General features: G+C 51.4%; 1 protein-coding gene across 4 annotated transcripts in view; it reads left to right on the top strand.

The window, feature by feature from the left end:
- SFI1 (SFI1 centrin binding protein) overlaps positions 1-16,849 on the top strand; it is a 49,514-nt gene that overhangs the window by 29,507 nt on the left and 3,158 nt on the right. For all 4 annotated transcript variants that reach the window (XM_087913554.1, XM_087913555.1, XM_026717022.2 and 1 more), the window contains exons 18-31: positions 573-648; positions 3,984-4,079; positions 5,335-5,411; positions 5,810-5,912; positions 6,163-6,259; positions 8,438-8,598; positions 9,379-9,453; positions 9,658-9,732; positions 12,782-12,958; positions 13,154-13,383; positions 14,379-14,471; positions 15,349-15,574; positions 15,789-15,912; positions 16,204-16,303. In XM_087913554.1, coding sequence (XP_087769680.1) covers positions 573-648; positions 3,984-4,079; positions 5,335-5,411; positions 5,810-5,912; positions 6,163-6,259; positions 8,438-8,598; positions 9,379-9,453; positions 9,658-9,732; positions 12,782-12,958; positions 13,154-13,383; positions 14,379-14,471; positions 15,349-15,574; positions 15,789-15,912; positions 16,204-16,303 — 1,710 coding nt within the window. The remainder of the gene's footprint in view (positions 1-572; positions 649-3,983; positions 4,080-5,334; positions 5,412-5,809; positions 5,913-6,162; positions 6,260-8,437; positions 8,599-9,378; positions 9,454-9,657; positions 9,733-12,781; positions 12,959-13,153; positions 13,384-14,378; positions 14,472-15,348; positions 15,575-15,788; positions 15,913-16,203; positions 16,304-16,849) is intronic.

Here is a 16,849-nt window from a genome sequence, read left to right as displayed (position 1 = left end):
TGTGATTCTATGAGCAACTCAAACTGCCTGCCTGCTTTGCCTGATTTTGTGTAAAAGTTGCTCTTTTTAAAATAAAATATTCAATATTTACATAAATATTTATAATATTTACATGCAAGCCATGCCCAGACAGTCATAAGGCCACCAAGCCACACCCACGAATTAGGCCAAGCCCGAGAACTGGTTGTTAAATTTGAATCCCACCTCTGCTTCTGTGTGTTTGTGTGTGTGTGTGTGTGTGTGTGTGTGTGTGTGTGTGTGTATGAGAGAGAGGGACAGGGGGAGGTTAGACCAGATCTCTCTCTCTCTCCCTCCCACCAACGTCAGCAAGCCACTGTCAGTCAAAATTCATATTAGTGGTCCCCAGGGTTTAAAATTATGAGTTGGGTGGTCCCTGAGGTCCAAAAGGTTGGCGCCCCCTGTTCTAGTGCCATTTCAGGCAATACGGGGGAGCTCCGCTTAAGAAGCTCTCCTCCCCAGGCTAAAATCTGGCTTCCTTCCCTCGTGACCTGCCCGCATCTCGGCCGAGGACCTGCTGCCACCAAAGCTCGGCTCCCCTGTGCTTCTTTCAGGCAGGCGAAGGAGGCAGCGGCCTGGCACTCCCATTCTGAGAAGCTCCTCCGGCGTTCGTGGAGGAAGTGGCGGCAGGTGAGAGATGCCACGGAGGCTCTCCCGGGAAAACCAACCCTCCCAAGCACGGGTGTGGCCGGGGTGGGCAGAAACTAAGCAAGAGGCTGATGGATGGAATCGGGAACTTTCTACCAATGCAGCTGAAATTCCTGCTTTAGGGCAGCCACCCAAGCCGCGATGCTTCCTTTGGGGGCGTTTGGTTTTTTTTTAAAAAAAGATGAACGCTGCGACGCTTACGGTGTGCACGGGGCATGGCCAGGGGCAGGGCAGGGGGCCCTTGGTAGAGGCAGGAAGGTTTCCAAACTTGTCCGAAGGAGAAGGAAGTTTCAGGAGAAACATCCGCGTTCTTTCCATGACTGGGGAGCACCAAAATTCTTTTATGGTCTGCTTCTTTTTAAAAGGGAGATAAGATGAAAGCAAGGTCAAAACAATTTTTAATTAAATGTGCCTATGAAACGGCTTTATTGATAGTGGTTTTATAGAGGTGCCCTCTCTCCATAAGCTTCCCTGACACTTTGGTGCACCATCGTTTAACCGTCCCCGACCCTTGCTGGGTCTCCTTTGCACCCCAAGCCTTGACACACCTGCCTTGCCTCCCTGTGGACCCTCCCCCCATCTGACAACAGCCGCTCACCTGCACCCCACCCAGCAAACCACTTACTCCAGGGAAATTCTGGGAGGTTTACCTTGATGGGAGTTCTGCTCCTCGGCTGCCATTGCTTGAGTGCCTTCAACTTGGAGGTCAAGCACCTGAAGCCTTCGAGCCTTGAAGGAGCCAGGTTGCAGGGGGGGGGGAGGGGGCTGCTAGTGGAAGCTCGCTCTCTGCCTCCGAAACGGGGAGCCCCAGGAGAGGAAGAGGTGCTAGCGGAATTTCCTCTCTTTTTTTTTTAGATTTTTTTTTATACATCTCTTTAAGTCAGCAATGTGATTCCAGATTACAATATACATTCATAGTCATAGTTACATCTCCAGCTTTCCTATCTAGTTTCATATCAAATCCTTATCATTAACCATTGATCTTTAAATAAATTTTCGCTTCATATTTTCCATTCATTAACCCAGTAACAAAAACATTCCTAGAACATTTTTTCCACCCTTTGTCCCCTATTATTTTCATTTCCAGCTTACTACCTATTTTGTTTTACATATTTTCTTCTTTTACTTTCTCAAAGCCAATGTGTAGCAAACAAAAAACAAAACCAAAATAAAACGAATACATTCACATGGTATTTCCCTGCAATCTACAATGAATCTTACATTTATTCCAGAGATATTCATATAACCATTTCATATTTCTCTTTGTTTCCGTTTAGCCAAATTTTGCCTACGGGATTTTATTTAATTTTCATTCATCATCATCTTTTTAATCATAATATAATAATCTCATTACAAATACTTTACAATATAGTCATTTCTAATGTACTATATTCTTTGTTTTTCTAATATCCTTTGTATAATCAATTGCATTTTCTATTTCATATCTAATATAATATATATAAAAATTTTAAAAATATTCATATTTTCTCTGTTTCCATTTAACCAAATTTTACCTATGAAGTTGTATTTAATTTTCATTCATCACTTTTTAAATAATAATATAACCATTTCATTGTAATTATATAATATTCTTACGATGAGGTCTTATTCCCCTTTAATTCCAATTAAGCTTATTTCTTTATTTATGAAAGTAATTCCCAATAAACTTTAAATTTCAAAACTCCCGAATCTATATTTCTAAAAAAGACCAAAATACATTTCCATGTGGAGTCCCCCCTTTATCTTTAACCATCATTTCTTAGTCTCTCGATCCTATAATTTCTTCAAATTTTAGCCAGTTTTCCCTTTTCTAAGTTTTTCCGGTCCTTTCTGTTAGCTCCTCTTTTTTCCTTTATTATTATTTTTGTTTTCATCTCCCATTCACTTATTTTCCCCCTCCCTCTCCTGATCTCACTTGTGATTTCTTCTTATATATTCTTCTTTTGTTTAATCTTGGAAGTATTTTCCCTTTTGTTTATCACATCTATCATCAGACTTAGTTTTAATTCCTTTCATGTCTTTTTGCAATGTCCATTGTTCTTTTTGCTCTTTTAGGCAGGTTTCCTCTTTCTTTAACTCACCAAACAGTCCCAAAATACTATCTCCGCTTGTCCCTTTGCTGTAATCTCTTTTGTGCTTCCGGGGTTGTTGTTATAGTATTTTATTTCATTTCCCATTCACGCATTTACTAGACCAGTAATTTTCCATAAAATTGTAAGAAAAAAGTTCCTTTAACCATTAGGTGGCATTCTTGCATCAGTTTTTCACTTTCCACTTTTTAAAGTTCTTTTCTTTGTTTTTTTCCCCTGGTTGTATTGATTCTGCTAATTTTCAATAATTAGCTATTCTATCTTTTAATCAATTCCAACAAGTCCAGCATTCTAATCAATGCCTAATTAATGCCAATTTCTGTATAATATTCCAAATTTAATTTCTGATTCTGTTATTGTTTAAAAGATTTTCTCTGAATAATATCACTTCCATTTCAATCCTTTTGTAGTCCAATTTTATTTACCTTATAATTTCCCTCTTACTTTCGAATTGCCGCTTCCACAATCTTAAATGAGGGCTCTTTCCTTCTATTTCTCGGGGTTGCCTTGAAAAAAATCCAAAATATTTTGCCTGGTCACACACCGCTCACCACTTCGCTGCTCCAGCACAAACTTAATTCCCAGATAGCTTCCTGTCTTCAGGGCAGCCATTAAGGACTGCCGCTACAGCTTGTCTTTAAGGGGAGTCTACCTAGCCAGGGAGGGGAGATGAGGCTCCCCTCAACCCAGCTGGTGGTCTCCCCCTCTTTCACCACCCCTCCAGGGTAGATCCGGTCCTGTTTGGAACCTTCCAATAGGTATAGCACAGATCGAAGCCACGCACAATCGCAGTCTCCGATCCGTCTTCGACGGAAGTGCCACTGGAAGTCAAACAGAAGTTCCTATGCCAGGGACATGACTTTGTGCACCTCCTCTGGGAAGAAGTGCGACCCACAGTTTTTTGGCCCGCGATGGCTGCTTTGCAGAAAGTTCTCTCTTTCTCTCTCTCTCTCTCCCTTTTTCTCTCTCTCTCTCTCCCTTTCTCTCTCTCTCTCTCTCTCTCTCTCTCTCTCTCTTTCTCTTTCTGTGTGTCTGTCTCTTTGTGCATGTTACCTGGTTTCTGGATCTGTCCCTGCAAGTCCTGCTCTCTGTCTCTTTCACTCTCTCTTTCTCTGTCTCTCTGTCTCTCTCTGTCTCTCTCTCTGTGTCTCTCTCTCTCTCTGTGTGTTATTTGTTATTCCTGGACCGTCCCTGCAAGTCCTGCTCCAGGCTCCTTTTCCCTTCCAGTACCAGATGCAGAAGACTGAGAAGTGGAAGAAGACGGCCCAAGCTGAGGGGCACTACCAACAGTCCTTGCTGGGCAGGGTCATGGCAGCTTGGAAGGTAGGTCGCCAGGCTCGGACTGGCAGCGCTTTGGGCAGCCCCAGAGCATCTGCTGGCTGCAGCTGAACCGAGGGAGCGGTTTTCTTCCCCATTGAGAAGAGAATGAGAGCCTGTCCTCCATCTCTGCAAATTCTGGTTTGGAGGCTGGAAGGCTGGGCAGACTCGGCAGGACGGGGGAAGGTCTGAAAGGCTTGGAAATCGCTTCTTAGAGAGTTGTGACCGGGTGAAAAAAGGGATGAGGCAGGATAGAAACGGTGGAAGGGAAAGGATTGCTGATGCAGTTAGTTAAAAGAAAAAGAGACATTTTTCATCAAGCAATGGAGTGAGCTCACAAATGGTCCTCAGTTAATGACCGCTCAAACTTATAACGGTGCTGAGCAGGTGGTAGTTATGACCAGGCCTTGTCCTTAGGTTGTCACAGCATCCTGTGATCACACAGTCACCGTTTGTGACCTTCCCTGCCAGCTTCACACAGAACAAAGTCAGTGAGAAAGCCAGCGGGAAGTTGGAGGTCGCGATCGTGTCAGGTCCTTGCTTAAGAACGGCAACCAGAGCTGTCATTAAGTGGTGTAATCACAGGGTTTGTCAGAGCCCTGCACTGTTTGGATGAAAAGTCATAGAAAACATGAACATTTGGTGCACACTTACGCCATTTAGTTGGACCAACAAAAGTGAAGTTTGTCTTTTCTTGGTGCTCAGTGATGTCCTTAAGCAGCAGGGGGCGGGGGTCTCTGCCCCACAGATAAACATTCCCAAGTCTGGGGTGACACATTCAAGCCCCTTGTTAACTCATAAAATATTTCTATGGTCTTTTTAGAGTTGCCAACAGAAAGGGGGGGGGGGAGCAATGTGGCAGCTTGGAAATTGAAAGTGCAGTCCATAAATAGTTTTTCAAAGATAGTAACTAGGTGAATGAAGTTTCTGCCAGGCAAAATTCTAACTGGAGAACATGACTGATGACTCTGGACTATGGACGTGTCCCATTGGAGAATATGATTTATGATACACCTGGGGGGTGGGGGAAAACCAGGGTCAAGGAGTGACCATGAATGATGTGTCTCAGAGTTGGCTACACCCAGGCAGTGCCGGACATTTTAACTCCCCATAAATCCTTTTTAAGTTTTGGAAGTTTGGCTCGAGACTCATGATTTAATTGGGGTAACTGCCGGAATCCTGACACCCCTTTTCATGCGAGGAAGATGATTCTTAGGATAAGTTTTTGTGGACAAGAATTCTGGCCCTTCTCTCCTTCCAGGCATACCAAAAGAACATTCAGTGCCTCCTTCACCAGGTGGCCCAGAAGGAGAGAGACCACAATCGGGAGCTGCTGCGGTAATCCCCAAGACTCCGTCTCACGGTGCTGGTGGTCCCCCTTCCTCAGGTGGCTGGGCTCCTCCCTTGTGTCGGCGGGAAGACGGCCCTCAAGCCATTCCCCCCAAACATCAGGCTGGGCTATGGGGCAACCCTAAAGGCCAGGGGTCCCCAAACTTGGTCACTTTAAAACTGGTGGACTTCAACTCCCAGAATTCTCCAGCCAGCTATGCAGCTATGCTATGCTATGCTATGCTATGCTATGCTATGCTATGCTATGCTATGCTATGCTATGCTATGCTATGCAGCTATGCTGGCTGGAGAATTCTGGGAGTTCAAGTCCACCAGTCTTAAAGTGGCCAAGTTTGGAGACCTCTGCTCCAGACCCTTTAAGACCTCTGTTCCTCTACGGTTCTCAGGCAGGTGGTGCGATCCTGGAAGGAAAACACAGCTGAGCTCAGGCAGGAAGCAAAGGCGGCCAGGCTGGCTGGACATCATTACAGACGAGTCTTTCTCTCCAAGGTAACCTCGGGCACGGGAAGGCCAGTCCCCAAACTCAGCTGCAGACCCAGCAGGAGACAACAGGAATCAACACACACGCACACACACACACACACACACATACACACACACACGGGCTGTGCTTTGGTGAACTCCAAAGTAAGGGGAACTCGGTGAGCGGCTGTGGTGAGGGTCTTGCGATGCTTTCTTGCCACTAGATAAAAAATCTGACCCTGGAAATATTCAAGCCCTCTCCTTTCTCCCAGCACAGGTGTTGTCCCAGTGGAGGGAAGCAGCTGCACTGCGTGCCAATCACCGGGAACAGGTGGCTGTGGCGGTGAAGGATGCCCAGAGGCAGTTGCAGACAGGTAAGGGGGGAAGGAGGGAATTCTTTGAAGGAATTCTTTCAGCCTTGGTGTTGTGGTTTGCCGGCAGCCGGTGCAGCCGGTAGCGGAATCAGACAGTGGGGAAAAGCGGGGACCAGTCCAGGAGCTTGGAGAGGACTTGGGCGAGGGTCCTGCATCCAAGGGATGAAGCCAGGACCATCTGGGAGTGGGGTCCTAACTCCGGAGCCTCTGGAGTCTGGCAGCAGCGAGGCAGAGGACCCAGGGGAGCCTGTTCCCAGTGTGTGTGTGTGTGCAGAGCTGCTAGAAGGCGAGAGCAGCTGAGACAAAAGGGGCGACTCGGGAGTAAGGCTGGGAGGTGATTGCCCCTCCCCTAAGGTATAAAGGACAGGCAAAGGTGATGAAACCTTTGCAGGAAGCAAAGTCGTTCACTCTGTTTGGATTAATCCTTGAAGCTCTGTGTGGACTTTGTACTTTGGTTGGTTTTTTACAGTTCATTTGGCACTTTAGTTGTTGGCAGCCATTCAAAGGAGAGAAAGGTGGGTGCTTATCTCAAGGGACTGTTTGGGACTCATTACAGGCTGGGAATGAACCTAATTCCCAGCATTGAAATAAAAAGAGACTTGTTTGGACTAAGCGTGTGCTTAAATACGGTCTTGGGAAGCCTTGGTCAGAACACTTGGCACCTTTTGGGCAGCCATGTCCTCTCTCCCACTTGCCGGCGGTAGAGGCCTACCACTTCCCATCCAGCAATGAGGTTAAAGCCCACCATTATTACAGGGCAGGTTTTCTCCTGTGGAGGGGGGGGTGGCCGAAGGCAGAGCTGCGTGAACATCTTTTGATGCCTTTAGCGCAGGGGCCTCCAACCTTGGCAACTTGAAGACTTTTGGGGAGGCTTTGCCGGCTGAGGAATTCCGGGAGTTGAAGTCCACCAGTCTTCAAGTTACCAAGCTTGGAGCAGCACGAGAGTCGCTTCTCCATTTCAGTCCAGCTGAAATTTGGAGCTGGGTCAGGAGTCTGTGGAGATTCTGTATCCTCCATGGTTCCCCCCAAGGTGCTTATCCAAAAGACAGCAGGACTTTCTTTGTATCCCTGAAAACGGTTTTGGGGGTTTTTTTGGGGGGGGGTGTCATCCAGGGAGCTGTAGATCTGAAGAAGCCTCTGGGATGAGAAGTCAAGTATTTTCAAGGAAAAAAAAACTTTCTTAGCGGTTGTCTTTTGGAAAAGCACCTTTGGAACATCTGGGTCAAGAGAAGACGGTTGCCGCGTTGGCCTAAGTAGGAGACTTCCCGGGAGTAGAACCTCGGCATTCAGTGATGGTTGTCCTAGCTGATGTTCGGCTGCTTGCATGCTTCGCATTGCATCTTTTGCCAGCTTGACACCGGCAATGGCGGGAGGGGAGATTGGAATATGGGGGGTCTGGGAGGGGGATTGGGTTTGAAGCAGACTCTGGGGAGCCCCAACCCAGTACGAGAGCAGCCAAAGGAATGTGGAGACGGGAAAGGCGTGATCGAAGGCAGGGTCCCTTTCCAAAACAACCTGAGAACTTTTAATTGGACCTTGATTGATAGTGGGGGGCAGGGGGGGGCAGGGAAAAAGGGGGAATTAATTGCATTAATTGATTTTGGGGCCAAGCCAACAGATCCTTCCCGTCTCATCTGTAACCGCTCTGTTCTCAGCAAAGGCTACTCTTGGGAAAAGAAAGGAGCCAGGAGTCGGTCTTCTTTGCTACTTGAACTAAGTGCGTTGGAGGACCTGACGCAGAATCCACACAGCTTGCTAAACAGATGCTCGGCTCTCAGGCCCAGGGATCCTTTGCAAGCCTGTCCCAGTGAGCGGAGGCCGCTCTGGGGTTTGGCTTGTGCGTTGATGAGGCTTGTGAGTTGGGGTGGGAGGAGTGGAAAGGAAGAGCAGCCCCCGCTTGCTCTTCCTTTCTCACCTTATCTAAGTCGGCGGTGGGGTGACGCCAGACGGGCACAGGGCAGAGTCCTGGAAGTGGCCACTCTGCTTCTAGGGCAGAGCTGTCCAACTTGACAACCGGTAGACTTCAACTCCCAGCATTCCCCCACAGCTGCCTGGGGGATTCTGGGAGCTGAAACCCACGAGTCTTAACGTTGCCAAGGTCTGGCCGCCTTCCCAGCCAAGGAGTGAGGCAGGGCCCGGGGGCTGTCACAGCAGCTGAGCCATCCTTTCTCCCTGCAGGGAGGCTACGGGGGCTATTTCTCCGCTGGAGGGAGGCCTCTGCCAGCTCTTCCCAGCAGAAGGGGCAGCTCACCGTGGCGGCCGAGCACCACCGGAGGCAGCTGCTCGGCTGGTGCCTGGAGAAGTGGAAGCAAGATCATCTCGGCCGCATCAGAGCCATGGTGAGTCCCTTCCCTTCCCGGGAGGAGGTTCCCTCTTTTGGGGGGGGGGAAGCAGGGGTGAGAGGTCCTCTCTGGCCAGGTGTGGCCTTTCCACCGGGTGAGGGTTTGGGGTTGCACTGTGGGGAAACCCCTTGAAACAGTGGAGCCATTTGGGGGCTGGGAGGGAACGAAGCTGAGCGTCTGATGGTCAGATCGAGAATCAAGTCAGGTGGTGCTCCGTCCAAAATCCAAGAAAGACGCCCTTAGACTCCGTTATCACAGAGAAAAGAAACTTTTACTGGAAATCAAGTGGCAGCATGAAAAGGATTCTAGATCTGAGGGTTTACGCGTGGAAAGCACATATCGAAAGTTAGGGCAACGTTCCCACGTTCAAGTAGTTCAAGTAGTCCATCCAACTGAAGATGCGTATACTGTCATACGGAGCATCTTCGGGGGGTGAGGCAGACATCTGGCCGTTCACCTTGGCCTACTTTGAGAAAGAGCTGCAGTTGCACTGTAAGCAAGCGAATAAGGATAAACAAGGAAGTTTTTCCCCCGAGTTATACAATTCATTCTCTAAAGCCTCCAGCACACTTCCCAGCCCACAAGGCCCGATTGATTCACCCTCCCTCCGTTACTAAGGCAGCCGAAAAGATAGCGAAAGGAAGGAGTCTTGAAGGCTGACATTGCGATTAACCATCTCCGTTTGGGAAAAGCCGCCGGAGCAGCCGGAAGCAGCCCTCACCCCCCCCCCTCCAGATGGGGAGGAGGGGTCTTCAGGCTGTGTTTTCCCTCCCGTAGCTCCTGCAGAGACAAGGGGAGCAGCTACTGGCCCGGAGACTTTCTGCAGCCGCCTTTGCCTTCTGGAAGGTACAGGTGAGCTCGGGCCCCCAGCACCCACTTTGGCCCCCGGCTCCCTTCCAAGCAGGGCAGGAAGAGGCTGAGGCTGGCCAGGAGTGGAGGTTTCCTGGGGTGAGGAGAGAGGGGCCCCTTCCCCTTTGGTCTTGCAGTCCCTGGAGGGCTTCTTTTGTGGACGCTGGCGGTCAGCGTGGCCCTTCTGCCCTCTTTCTGCACCTTCAGCTGGCGGACAGACAGCGGGAGCGGCAGCAGACGGTGCAGGCCCTCTGGCACTGGTCGCGGATCCTCCAGCGGAAGGTCAGTCTTGGCCCCCTGAGCACCCAGCCCCCACTCCCTCAGCTGACTGGAGCCCACCGGCGGCCCCCCCGGTCCTCTCTTTCCAGCCCCATTGGTGGTCCTGAGAGGCTGTGCGAAGGAGGCGGGGTGGGTGGGCGCTGGGCACTGTGTTCAGACGCCCCCGTGTTGCTTTTCCAAAGGGCAGCTGGACTTTCTTGGTGTTCTGCTTTGAAAATGTTTCGCTCCTCTTTCAAGAAGCTCCTCCGGTTCTGAAGAAGCTTCTGAAGACAAGAAGCGAAACGCTTTCAAGGAAAAAAAGAAAGGAAGTCCAGTTGCCTTTTGGAGGGAAAAAAAACCCTGCCATGACCTGGATGATAGGGAGTCTCTGTAGATTCCTGACTCAGAACCTGCCCAAATTCCAACTGGACTGGGCCAGAGAAGCCGCCCTCCCTCGGCCATCACACCCACAGAGGGACGGGCAGCTCACCTGCGTTCTCTCAAATGCTACATTTCCTCATGCAGGGAGTCTTGAGCCTGTGTCGCTCTGAGGGGGAAGGAGGGCGGCACTCGCCACCCCCAACCCTGGCAGAGAGCCACAGAACTTAGCCCGTTCTTAGTTTGACGAAGCTTTTCGCTGTTGATGTTTCTTAAAAAAATTAGGTATCAGTCTAGAATAGGAGTAGAAGTAAAGAGGAGAGGAGAGAGATATAGAACAGAACAGTATAGAATATGGAATGGAGTAGAATAGAAATAGAAAAAATAAGAAATAGACAGTTGGAAGGGACCTTGTAGGTCATCTAGCCCAACCCCCTGCCCGAGCAGGAGACCCTACACTGTTTCTGAAAAATGGCAGTCCGGTCTCTTCTTGAAAGCTTCCAGGGATGAAGCTCCCACAACCTCCGAAGGCAACTTCAGCTGTTCCATGGGTTGATTACTGTCAGAAAATTTCTCCATAGTTCCAGGTTGCTTCTCTCCTTGGTTAGTTTCCATCCATTGCTTTATGTCCTGCCTTCGGGTGCTTTGGAAAATAGCTTGACCCCCCACTCCTCCTCTCTGTGGCAGCCCCTCAAATATTGGAAGGCTGCTCTCCTGTCTCCCCTGGTCCTTCTCTTCCCTAGACTAGCCAGGCCCGGTTCCTGCAATTGTTCGTTGTATGTTTTAGCCTCCAGTCCCCTAAATCATCACTGAATGGATGTAAAGCTGTATAATTATGCTATGTTAGCTACATCAAAGAAGAAATCCAGATAAGAAAGAAAATGGCAAAACATTGGAACAGAAAACCAAAGATAAACCTTTTTAAAAATAAAACCCCAAAAAGCAACCAAACAAAAGTTAAAGCATCTACATTCTATCCAGTTCTGATTGTAAAAGAAAAAAGCAGGATATTGAAATGAGGCAACTTATTTGGTCAGTTTCCATCTTGTTGATGACCACTTGTTGTGAATTTTGAAAAGTTAGGTTTGCAAACATTTAATTTGGCATACTCCCCGCTGAGAGTTTTTCCTACATCCAGCGAGGTTAATATTTGTCAGCATGCCAAATAGATAGATAAGAGGCTTGCAACACTCCGTTAGGAGCCACAGGAAACAGCCTCCATAATCTTCTCAACCCGCGTATCTTTTCAAATCTGAGCATCAGTGTTCAACAGGTGATAGCAACGCATACAAAGGTCACATCCTGTCCAGTGCTGTGGAGCAGCAATTCCGCAGTCAGTGAGTAAAAGAGGCCAAAGGTAAAGAGAAGAGTTTGTGCAGGAACAGTTGTTGGGTCTGCAGAGAGAGAGAGAGAGAGAGAGGGAGAGGGAGAGGGAGAGGGAGGGGCAGGGCTGTCCAAGCCGCCTAGAACCAGAGTCTGTTTCTCCCTGGCTTAGCCAATGGCCTTGCATACTTGCCTCTTGCACACACAAAGGCCCTCAGCTCCCTGGAAGCAGCCTGAAACACAGGCTGCTCTCTTCTTAGGCCTCCTAAGAGATTAATGGAAGGGACCTCATAGGTCATCTAGTCCAACCCCCAGCCCAAGCAGGAGACCCTACACCATTCCTGACGGATGACAGCCCAGTCTCTTTTTGAAAGCTTCTACTGATGAAGCTCCCACAACTTAACGAAGGCAACTTCTGTTCCACGGGTTGATGGTTCTCCCTGTCAGGAAATTCCTCCTTATTTCCAGGCTGAATCTCTCCTTGTTCAGTTTCCATCCATTGTTCCTTGTCTGGCCTTCGGGTACCTTGGAAAATAGCTTGACCCCCTCCTCCTCCTCTCTGGGGCAGCCCCTCAAATACTGGAAGACCGCTCTCCTGTCTCCCCTGGTCCTTCTCTTCCCTAGACTAGCCAAGCCCAGTTCCTGCAACCGTTCATCCTATGTTTCATCCTCCAGTCCCCTCATCCTCCTGGTTGCTCTTCTCTGCACTCTTTCTAGAGTCTCAACATCTTGTTTTATAGTGTGAAGACCAGAACGGGACGCAGGACTCCAGGTGTGGCCTTCCTAGAGTGGCATTAGTGCCTCCCTTGATCTCGATTGTATCCGCCTACCTCAAACCTCCTGACTTGAGTTTCCTCCTAGATGTGACTTCTCTGCTTTCCTCCCTCCAGACTCTTGGGGATTAGAGAGATGGGAAGCTCTCGGGGTGTGACTGTCCTTCAGAGCCAGATTCTGCCCAGGGTGGGAACGCCTGGATTCTTCATTTCTAGAGTTGCGCCATCGGGTTTCCTTGTGGCCTTCAGTTTCTGCTGCCGGGCCGCAGCCAAGCTGCCTGATGGCGCATCCGACATTTCTGAAAGGTTTATCCCGGTCTGCCTGCATTGTCCCCCTCTTACGATGACAGTCAGAAAAGGAGAAGAGCCCCTCTGCTCACGGTTCCTAAGGTCTCCCAGAGCAAAGACGGCGTTTCCCTTGGTCCCAGACGGCAGAGGGCAGCTCCCACCCGGCTAGGAGAGGCCTTCGTTGCACAAGCCGGCCAGCGGGGAGGAGGGGCACCCAGTGAGCCCTTCCTCTCAGCCCCTCCTGGGGGCACCCGGACGGTGAGCGAGGGGGATGCCGCTCTCCAGGCTGCCCTGCTCTGTCTCGGCTGCAGGTGCTGGGCGCCTGGGGACGCTTTGTGCGGGAGCAGCTGCGGAAGAAGGGCCGGATGGCACGGGCGGCCGAGAGCTATCAGGCGGAGCTGCTGCGCGAGGGCATCTGCCGCATCCTGAGATACGTGGCCTCCATGAAGCAGCAGCGAGGGGGCTTGCAAGCCCAGCAGCAGCTGCAGGTGACGCCGGAGCCCGGCTGGCAAGCGCGTCTCTCACCCCACGACGGTGCCAGTGGATTTGGGGCCCCGCCCAGTCGGATGACAGCTGGAGGGGGTGGGGCTTCTGCTTGGGGCGGGCTTTTCACTCCCGGGTGGAGCTCGGGGTCCGGGACCGGCGTGCCAGCGAGACCAGCCCCTCCTGCTCTGTGCTTGCAGGCTGCCTGTCGGCGTCACCAGTTGGTCTACCGCTGTGCCATGATGTGGAAGCAGAAGGCTCTGTCCCGGAAGCCCAGCCTGGCCTGTTCAGGCGCTCCCACCAAGAAGCATGTGACTTTCGAGGTGCCAAGGCTGGGCCATCTGCCTCCTGGCATCCCCAGGGGACAGGCCAACCTTCCCGGTGTGCCAAGGGACTACCAGGCTGCTGGAGATTCCATCCTCACAGATTTGTGAGTCAGAAATCCAGAGAATGGAAGGGTTGGATGGGATCTCAGAGGCCATCCAGTCCAACCCCTGTCCAATACAGAGCCCCACTCTTAGAGCATCCACATTTCCTGCAAAGGAGAACCCACTGCCTCGGATCCAGTAAGGAGCAGCTCCCGCAGTGAGGCTGTGGAAACAACCTCCTAATTTGAAGCCATATCTGGACCAACCCTGAGCAGTTCTGCCCCATCTTCCCACGTGGCAGATGCAGCCATGGGGATGAATATGCTCTCCCCCCCGCCCCCCAATCTTCCCACCACCTTCTTTCTTCCATGCTGAAGACCCTGGGGGGCCCTTCTCATCACAGCTCTGGTTTGCCAAGTCCTTCCTAAACTGCACTGCCCAGAACGGGACCCCGGATGCTCCCTGCCACATCCCTATATTAGCCGGGAGAGGCGCTGTGCCTTCTCTTAGTTGGGATCCTGTTCTTTGGTTGATGCTGCCAAGGGCTGGATTTTTCAGCAGCTGCATCGCGCGGTTTGCTCCAATTTGGCTTGCAACGTGCGCGGAGTGCAGTTTCCCCCGCAAAGGAGGAGCGAGAGGAGACCGGGTGTCCGCAACAGAGCACTTCCCCTGTGCCCAGATCCTTGAAGCCCCTTTCTCCAGCATCCCCTCTCTCTGACCGGGGAGAGAGGCCCCATCTTGAGGCCTCCTGGGTGTCCTGCCTGAACCGTCGGCCATGAATCGGTGGGCTGGTGGTGGGAAGCCTCGTATTAGCCTCAAGGCTGCAACTCAGAGGAGGCAGGAGGCGACCCTTGGGAGCTGGTTTCCTCCACAGCCTTTTCCTGAACCTGGGCTGGGCGTTGCCTTTTCCCCTGGCCACCCCATAGTCCCGGATAACGGTCCTGGGGGGTGGAGGAGGGCAACCCATCGGCTTGTGCAAAGCTGCTTTGCAGGGGTCCTGCTGGTGGGCAGCTGCCCTGGGGATGCCAGGCAAACAGTGCTATACTCCTGCCCACAGGTATGCCACTCGCCAGGCGAGGCTGCAGCCTCGTCGACCTGATTTCCTGACACCGTTTCCTGGGAAAAGGGGGCTACCGCATCCAGGGAAGTGGTAAGTGGACAACAAGGACAGCGGCAAGAAGCCAGGTCAGGTTTCTGGCCCTCGTGATTTAGTCTCTTTTCTGTCATTCTTGCTGGGCCTGCTCACAAGTTGATTTGGGTCCAGAGTTCAGGTGGAGGCAAACATTCGGGCGTCCCAGTCAAAACATACGCTTCAAGGAACTGCAAAGATACCGTAATGGTATGTGGGAAAGACCTTGGCAGACGGGCTGAAGAAATAAGGGAGGACACACCTGCGTAATGGGCAGAGAAAAGAGGCAGTAAAGGAGACCTCAGGAGTTTGTACTTTCAGGCTTGCAAAATTCTGCTAATGCAGCCTTAAACGGTAGAGTAGAATTAGCTCATCTGGTGTGGTTTCTTGTCTGGTCTACCGGGTGAGGTGGCCTCCTCCTCTTTCTGCAAACACCAGCATGCTAGAGTGACTCTGACTCGCCATCCCAAGGTTGGAGCTCTGATCAGTATCGGTACCGTTAGCCAAATCCTGCCACGTGAATAAATGTGTTCCAACCTCCAGTTGCAGAATCCCAGCTTCCTCTTTAGATAAGCCACTTTATGATGGCTAAATTAGAACCTGTTAAATAATAACCCACAAACAAATAACAAATCAGTTGTGCAAAGCACACTCCTTTCAGGGACCAACATCCCTGGCCGATTTCCAAGGAGGGCTTGTCACTGGACAGAAAGCCAGCACTGGGCATGGCTAGTTGTCAGCATAGTCCATTCTGTGTGTGTGTGTGTGTGTGCGAGCGATGGCTTTGCTTCCATCTGTGGCAAAAAGACCTAGGAAAGGCAGAGGCGTGCATGCATAGAAGTTTTTGGAAGAGCACTGAGTATTTGTACAAAAACTAGCCAATATTCCTCCCCCGCAGGCTGGAGAGCTCAGCTGGTTTTCCTCAGCCAGCGGCAGCAGGCCCCCACTTATCTGCCCCCCCCAGCATCGACCCTTCACCCCCGCCGTTCAGTAGCTGTGGTTACTCCTCTTGTTCCTTCCCCAAATCTGGGCCCCCCAGGGCTTCTTGGCTGCACGGTGCTGCCCCAGAGCTGCGGCCCCCCTCCTCCTTCACGCTGGGGACAAAGAGGACGAGTGTTGAGACGGTGAGCATCTGCAAAGGAGCATCTCTGCTCCGCTGCTCCCCTGGCTTCTTCCCTGGGGGGTGGAGGGGGGCTCGGGGTCTGGATTGTGCCGTTCCAGGGTCCAGAGGCTGGTGGCCAAGGCACTCAACCCAAAGGGCCTCCTGGGGGCTTCAGGTGGGACCAGCGAGCCCAGCTCCGAGCCACAAGCGTGACGGTCTCTTTTGCCCTTCCCCAGCCCTCCCTCCACCCTCTGGCTGCAGCCTCCGGCAGGGAGAGGCCAGCCGTGGTCTCCAGGGGGCCTTTGCTGGCCCCCGAAGATTTTACGAGAGGGAGTCGTCCTCCTCTTTGCCGAAAAGCAGGTAATGCTGGAATTTCACTTCCAGAAGGACCGTTTCCCTTGCCTGCTTCCTAGAAGGGACGTGTGGCGAATAAGGGAGACCCTCGACAGGGAAAGGCAGGAGTATCACTGGCGGGGCGGAAACATTCCTGGAGTCCGGAGAGGCAGGGAGAGCCTTTGGAAGGGATTCGGGCAGCTGATTCACCGGGAGTGGCGCTTACAAGCCTGCACCAATTTTGGCAAAGTCCCAGAGACAATTTCTCGGAGGAGAGACCGTTACAAACGCTGAGCAAGTTACTTCTTTTCCTTTTAGAAGCCAAGCGAGGAAAGACTGAAATTCAGCAGCTGGAGGAGGAGCTGCAACGCATCGGGCAGAAGATGCACCGTTACTACAGCCAGCAGCAGGAACTGAAGTGCGTAGCACAAGCGCCTTTCCCTTCCAATCCAGGGGTCACTTTCTGCTTTGCAGCTTGTAGAAGAATCTGAACCAGACAAATCTCTTGGCTGTGGAGGATGGTCCCGAAGACCTCCTCCTCCTCCTCCTGCTCCCCCCTTGTACTGGTGATGTTACCTAGTGTGGGTAATGCAACGTCTGCATAAATACAACCAAGCTCAGAGGGCACCTCCGCCCGCCTCCTGTAGCACTGGGAGGCTGGATGGATGCTGCACAGCCCGGTTCTTGCCGGATCTAGGACTTTTTGGCCCCAACCCTTGGCCGCACCCGCTTCTCCGCCAGCATTTCGCCTCCCCGCATTCACCTCTAGCTTTTCTACTCGGCTGGCCCTGTGCTAGCTGTTTGCCCCAGCCAGTTGGCCACGGCCCCTCCGCCCCAGGACCTTCGGCGTGGACCATTCGATGACACGCTGTTCGTCCCGGACTTTTGGCTGCCCAGGAGAGTTAGCCAGGAGCCAATCGGCTAGCTGCCAATGCTGGCAGCCAGAAGCCACGGGGTGATCCAT

This window comes from Pseudonaja textilis, chromosome 15 (genome assembly GCF_049901715.1).
Source record: "Pseudonaja textilis isolate UNSWEBS1 chromosome 15, rPseTex1.2, whole genome shotgun sequence".
Taxonomy (NCBI): Eukaryota; Metazoa; Chordata; class Lepidosauria; order Squamata; family Elapidae; genus Pseudonaja; species Pseudonaja textilis.
Note: the sequence above shows the minus strand (reverse complement) of the source record. Positions and strands in the feature narration are given on the sequence as shown.